This window comes from Sapajus apella, unplaced genomic scaffold (assembly GCF_009761245.1).
Source record: "Sapajus apella isolate SASKATOON/1434 unplaced genomic scaffold, GSC_monkey_1.0 scaffold126, whole genome shotgun sequence".
NCBI lineage: Eukaryota > Metazoa > Chordata > Mammalia > Primates > Cebidae > Sapajus > Sapajus apella.
The window spans coordinates 2,436,193-2,443,325 of record NW_022437066.1 but is presented as its reverse complement, the minus strand read 5'-3'; the positions used below and the strand labels follow the sequence as shown (position 1 = coordinate 2,443,325).

The window sequence follows — 7,133 nt, the reverse complement described above, 5'->3', positions numbered from 1 at the left end:
ACACACACACAGGTACACACATGGGCACACACACAGGTACACACATGGGAACACACACACAGGTACACACACAGGCACACACACAGGTACACACACAGGCCCACACACACACACACAGGTACACACACGGGCACACACACATACACACATGGGCACACACACACACTCTCCTGTGGGTGTTGGTTTGCACACATGGAATTGCAAAAGACACGTTGCTCTACAGCTTGCTTCATCCTCCCAAACCTAACAGGGACACATCCTCCAGCTCGCCTGCGCTCCTGAGCTCCTGACGGCCCTGGCTGCAAAGCTAAGTGGTACAGAAGCGCCTGGAACCAGAATTTTAAGAAGACTTAAAATTCCGGCGCTGCAGCCGTGACCCACCACGCCATCCACACGGAGCACGCTGGGCCTGCTACCCACACTGCCCCTGCCGTGTGCCTCACCCAGGGCCGGAGCCACAGGCCGGGCCATTGGGCACCCTGGTTTGGAGCACCACCACCGCTGGGTCACCGACACCGCTGGGTCACCGTCACTGTTGTTGCTTGCACTTCACTGCAAAAACTTGAAGCCAAGAGCGCCTCACACTGCGGTCTTCAGTGCCTCCCTCAGCCTGGCTCCAGCCGTGCCCGTCCCAGGTGGAGGCCACTGAGCAGGGAAGGAGACGCTGTCCCTGCAACGTGGCAGCCGAGGATTCTGGAGGAGCTGCTCTCCAAGACAGGAGAGGAAAACAGAAGCACGATGGAGATCAGGAAACGGCGGAGCCTTTCACAGAGGCCTTGCCCAGCCGAGCCCAACGGGCAGCCCCTGTGTGGATGGGCACCTGTGGGAAGAGCCCCAGCTGGGAGTGTTACGGGTGCAGCCTTATGGCCCCTTTGTGGGGCAGACAGCCACTCACCTGCATGAAGTCTGCGGCATCCTGGGGTTGCCATGGGGCTCTTGGGCCCACTGCTTGTCCCACTGGCCCTACCACCGCCCGCGGGCACAGCTGTCCTCAATGCTGGCCTCCAGTCCACCATTTTCCAAGAACCCCGACCCAGGAGGTGCTCCTGCCACTGGCTGCCAGCCCTGACCCTCCCGCCTGAGGCCCTGCCAGGAACTGCAGGTCCCAGACCCAGAAGAGGATGCAGGGAAAAGCCTCCCATTGTCCCAGTGGAGGAAGCTGCCCGCAGGCCGAGGATGAGTCATGGATTCAAGGAGCCTCACGGCCAGGCCACGTGGGGGCCCTCCCCTGCCCTCCTCCTATATAAGGCCCCCAGCCCACTGCCTCAGCCTCCCTCTCGCTCCAGAGCTCAGAGCCACCCACAGCCGCAGCCATGAACTGCCTCCTGCTCACCCTGGCTGTCGCCCTCATCTGTGCCGTCGGGGCCATCGACAGTCCCCAGGCCATGCAGGATGTGGAGGTCCCAAAGGTTTGAGGCGGGGAGATCTGGGGTGGGTGGGGACTGCGGGAGTGTGGGAAGCCAGGATCCAGGACGCGGAGGGTGGACGGAGGAGGCTGTGATGTCAGGGCTCCTGTGAGCGGCGCAGGGCTGGCCTCCTGCAGGCTGCAGCCCAAACAGGGGGGCTGATGCTCACCATCCTGGGGGCTGGAGGTTCGGGATCAAGGTGTCGGCAGGGCCGGAGCCCCCAGGCTCCTCTCCTTGCCTTGTAGACGCCGTCTTCCCGCTGTGTCCTCACAGGGCCACCCCTCTGGGGGTCCGTTCCTAACCTCCCCCCCAAAGATGCCCATCAGATTGGGTCAGGGCCCCCAGTGGCCTCACTCCAGCTTCCTCCTTCCTTAACCACCCTAGCTCATGTTTAGAGGTGCTGCAGTCAGGTGCTGCTGGGGGGCACAGTTCAGCCCCAGCAGGGCCTCTCTGCCCCCCACCCTTCCTCCTGTCCCAACCACATGGCTCCCCAGGATCCAAATATTCCCCTCACTCAGGTCATGGGCTCAGCCAGGTGCTTTTTTGGGCTCCTGCGAGTTTAGCTGGAACATTCCTGGAGCAGCAGAGTGGGGTCCAGGGCTGGGGGAGCCCCCACCCATGGCATCAGGCCACATAGGTGCCTGAGGAGCTCAGCCCAACTCCTGCACCAACCCAAGGGGGCTGGGGACAGGCGGGACTCAGCCTCACCTGCCCAGGGCACAGTGGGAGCCATGGTGGCCAGGGTCCCCTGTGCAGCTCAAGGCCCCTCAGTTGGCAGGGATCTGGCACTCCATGGCCATGGGGGCCAGCGACTTCTCCCTCCTGGAGACCAAGGAGGCCCCCCTGAGGGTCTACATCACCTCGCTGCAGCCCACCCCCGAGGGCAACCTGGAGATCAGCCTGCGCAAATGGTGGGTTCCGCATCTTCGGGGCTGGGCCGGCGGGGGCTCCCCCTCCCTCAGTGGGGGGGCTGTGTGGGGTGGGCAGAGCTGGGGCCAGCCCCAGGCATTTCCTGAGGGCCCAGGGGCTTCAGTGTGGACCCTCGTGGTGCCAAGTAGGGTGGGGAAAGAAGCTTGGGAGGTTGCCTGTCCCCGCAGAACCCCCGCCCAAGGGCCTTGGGTCAGCAGCTGACCACAGCACGCAGCCCAGGCCGTCTTCGGAGAAGGCTGGTGTGGAGGCCGGGCTGGGGCTGCTGCGGTCTGTGGTCTCCGGGACCCGGGCAGTCCCTGTGATGACTGCCTGCCCCGGAACGAGGGGTGGGCAGGAGATGAGGACGTGAACCCCAGGACCACTGCCGCCCATGGTCACGGCCCCTGACTTCACTGGTCCCCTCTGGCCTCTCCAGCTGGGTCCCCGGCCACATGCTGTGGGTTCCCTGAGGGCCGCGTTTGTCCTGTGACCAGCACTCGTGGCCCGGAAGCCCTTCTCTCCTCAGTCCGCAGTGCCTGGCCCTTGCCCGCCTCTCCAGGACTGGCGTGTGGCCCCGTAGCATCTGTGCACACAGCTAACAGAAACGATGCCCTTTCAGGGAAAACGACCGGTGTGTTGAGAAGAAAATCGTCGCAGAGAAGACCGAGAACCCCATCGAGTTCAAGATCAACTGTAAGTGCCAGCCACGGCCCAGGCAGCTCGGGGACCCCGTCCAGCTTCCCGAGGGATGGGTGGGGGCTGGGCCTCTGGCCTGGCTGTGCTAAGGCACAGGCTGATGACGAAGGTGACGGCAGTGGCAGGGAGCAGCACCGCCTCCAGGTCCCCTCTGGGCTGGTCTAACTCCCTGCAGTGACACTGGGCCACTTGGGCTGAGCTCAGGCAGCAGCCATGCCCCTTAGCCAGCGGCGCCCCTCAGCCAGCGGTGCCCCTCAGCCAGCGGTGCCCCTCAGCCGCCAGCCTGTTCCCACCCTCCCTGTACCCTCCCCGGCTCCTGACTGCACCCCCCGGCCGACGGCTGAGAGTCAGGGCCCCTGTGGCCACCAGACCTGACTCATCTCCTTGACTCTGCGTTCATTCATCGCTACACGCAAGACTGCAGGGAGCCATGAGGGCTATTTCTCCCCGGCCTCCCCTCCCCAGCCTGGAGCAGGGAGCTCCCCAGGAGCTACATCCTACCTTCCGGTGCCCCCACGGTCCTCTCCGTGTGACTTCCCTCCACAGCTGCACACTGCAGCCACGGAGGCACCTTGGAAGGACGCCCATGCCAGGGCACCCGCCCGGGGTCTCTGGCACCCCTGCTTACGGCTGGGCAGGGACATCAGCATTTCCCACAGAAGCCACCCTGGTGACACAGCTGTGCCTGGTGGTGTCGCTGGGCTGAGTGGGCGGAGCCCACCTCGCTCGCCCGGCCCGAGGGTCTCGGCTTCCCCGCCGCTGTGGCATGTGGGGGTCTCTCCGGACCCGCCTTCGCTGCCACGCGAGTGGAGACCCCGTTTCTTAGCCTCACTGGGGCACAGCGGTGGGAGTGGCTTGCCCAGGCCTGATGATGAGGGGGGAATCCCGAGCCAGGGGACAGTGTGGGACAGTGGGCGTCTCCGTGGAGGGTCACAGTCAACAGCCAGGCCTCTCCCGGCCCCGTTTGCGCCTTGGCGTTACCTGTGAGCTGTGCTGGGAGCTCCCTGAGGGGAGGTCACACCACGCCAGGTACAGGGAAGACCGGCCCGAAGGACGCGTCCCTCACGGGAAGTCCGGCTGAACCACAGGAGACCGACCAGCACCCCTCCCGCTGCGGCGAGGTGCCCAGAATTCATTTCTGCTCCTGTCTTGTTCTCTTCTAGATCTGGATGAGAACAAGATCGTCCTATTCAACACCGACTATAGCAAGTACCTGTTCATCTGTTTGGAGAGCACCTCCCAGCAGAGCCTGGCCTGCCAGTACCTGGGTGCGCGGCTCAGTCCCTGGGGTTTCTGTGGGAAATGGACACAGAATGAGACGTCCCGACCACTCCTCACGGGAATGGAAGGCGGGCCCCCAAGGGAGCCGTCGCCCCAGCCCCGCCCCAGCCCCTGGGATTGCCTTCCCTAGGAGCCCAGGAGCCCCGTGGAAGAAGGGGGAGGGTCGAGGGGTCCTAGTGTCACCTGAGAAACAAGGGTGGCACTGCACACAGAGACCTGGGGACAGACACAGACCCTGAAGACGGCAGAGACCACTGTGGACACCGGGAAGGAGGTGTCCCTGCAGGGCGGCCGCAAGGGCAGGTGTTAGACCTCTCCGTGTGGTCAGCAGGTGCCTCTAAACCCAATGGCCTTCCTTGGTGGAGATTTGCGATTACTTTGCCAAATAAGAAGTCAGATACTAAAATGTCTTTCAAACAATCACGTCTGGAAAACAAATGTAAGGTGACATTTTTCATGTCACACCAGCAGTGCTGCTAGGAGGTCCCTGGGTCCCTGAATGGACCAATGGCTTTGGGCTGCAGAGATGCCCCCTGCTCTATAAATCAGCCATCCTGGGCCGTGGGGGGTGAGGCCGGCTCTGTGGGGGAGGCGGGCGCCGTGCTCTACTCCTTGACCCCGTGGACACCGTCCTGAGCTGTGCAGGCCCCAGCGCTGCCTAGCACAGAGGAGGAGCCACCCCAGCCAAGGAGCAGGGCCTGGGGACAGGGAACCTGCAGGCCAGGTGGTCAAAGCCCGGGAGCCCAGTCTGAGGACCTACTCCAGACCAAACTCTCCTGACCTCAGAGCACTGGGGCCTCCTTCCCCGCCCTCCTTCCCCTGGGGCAGGGCCCAGGACTGAGCCAGCCTCCCCACAGCCAGGACCCCGGAGGCGAACGACAAGGTCATGGAGGAATTCATCCACTTTCTCAAGACCCTGCCCGTGCACATGCAGATCTTCCTGGACGTGACCCAGGCAGACGGTGAGCTCCGCCCAGGACAGGCCCAGCCTCTGTTGGAGAGGCGCTGCTGTCCCAGCCCAAGCCCCCCGAGGGCTCTGTAACACTCAGGGCGGCTCCCCTCCCTCCTCAATGGCCTCACCGCAGTTCTCCCCATGCCTCCCCTGGGGGTGCAGAGGCACCCTGAGGTGCGCTCCCGTCCCCTCCTGTCACCCCACAACCTCTGGCCCTGGGGCTGCTGTGTCCCCAGCCGTCTCCCTCCCGCTGACGCCCCCACTGCCGTCTCTCCGCCTGCAGAGCGGTGCCGCGTCTAAGAGAACTCCCACCTGGTCCTGCCTCCTGGGTAATGTACCAGCCCTGCCCACGGCCTGGGGCTGACCCTGGGACAGACCCCACTGTGTCCGTTCCCCAGGGCTGACCCTGAGCAAGTGACTCTGGAATCCTGGGGTCTCTGAGAAAACCCAGCTGGCCACATGCCCGCGTCTCTAGGCTTGGCCTCTCCAGATGCCATTTCCTGTGTCCTGAGCACAGGCTGGGCCCCTTTCCTCCAGGGTGGGGGTAAGTGAGGGAGGGGGTCTCAGGGGAGGGTGGGCCTGGGTTGATGTCCCGACAGCCCCTCACGGGAATGGAAGGCAGGTGGTGAGGTAGGGGTTCCCCTCACACAAGCAGGGGTCCCTCACCCCCAGCTAATAGGGGCTGCCCCATACCCTGTAGCATCCCAGGGTCACAGGGGACCCCTCTTTGTACACATCAGGTCCCGGAGCCTCGACCCCTGTCCAGAGGAAGAAGACATCACACCTCCAGAGGGACCATGAGGCTGAAGACCAAGGAGCATTTCCTGGGACCCTGGGACTTCCCAGCCTCAGCCTGGGGTCTCTGTTCTCAGCCATCCCTTTTGAGCAATAAATAAACTAGTGAACCTGCTCCCCTGACTCTGTCCTGACTGGTGCATGTGGATGCAGCTGAGGGTAGGCTGGGGTTTGGGGGACTTGGGGGCTGGGAAACTCGGAGGTTGGGGGGCTTAGAGGCTGGGGGTCTCAGGGACTGGGGGGCTCAGAGGCTGGAGGACTCAGGGGCTAGGAGGCTCAGAGGCTGGGGGGCTCAGGTTGGGAGCTCAGGGGTTGGGGGACTCAGACGCTGAGGGTCTCAGGGATTGGGTGGCTCCTCGGCTGGGGGGCTCAGGGCCTGGGGGCAAGGGGACTGGGGGCTGAGGGAGCTGAGTTCATGGTTTCTTCGTTGTAGGTCCCATCATATTTGGGGATGAAGACACATCGCAGGGGCTTCAGAATTTTCAGGAACTAGATAAGCATGCTGCTGATGTGGCCAGAGCTTGCCTTTCATGTTGGAGGTCCAAGCCACACAAAGCACAAAATATGAGAAATCACAGACCCATGCATTGAATGAATATTGATATAAAAATTTAAATGAGTTACTTACAAATCAAATTCTGCAGTATTTAAAAAATGCAAACCCCATGACCTCCGGGCATCGCTCAGGAGCATAAGGGAAGTTGCTACCAGAAAGAACTTTGCTGTCCGTCTTCATCTGCTCACACATGCCATTGATCTCTTCTGGGCTAATGTGAAACAGAGATTTCCCCTGGACTGAGGACCTCAACAAAAGAGGTCAGATGCGGGAAAGGAACTCGTTTTTCATTATAAAATATTTTGAACGTCACAAAAGGAAAAAGAATATCCATCAACAGAAATAGATTTGTCAATAACAGTGACATGTACAACTTTAAATTTTCAAAATATAGATGGCATGGATACATTTCTGGTAAAATATCAATTACCAATATTGGCTCAAAATGTATAAGAAAACTTAGAACAATCATCATAGAAAAAAAAGAAAAAACCAGAATAGTTCCAGATCTTCTGCCTGTGGATGAGAATAAAAAACC

The 7,133-nt window shown here is 61.4% G+C and overlaps 1 protein-coding gene across 1 annotated transcript; it reads left to right on the top strand.

The window, feature by feature from the left end:
• Positions 1-1,313: 1,313 nt before the first annotated feature.
• Positions 1,314-5,544, top strand: LOC116539174 (beta-lactoglobulin-1-like). Its single transcript, XM_032261870.1, is given in 6 exon segments — positions 1,314-1,409; positions 2,178-2,317; positions 2,911-3,008; positions 4,175-4,279; positions 5,150-5,254; positions 5,528-5,544. Coding segments are annotated over 6 exon segments (561 nt in total).
• The last annotated feature ends 1,589 nt before the right edge of the window (positions 5,545-7,133 follow it).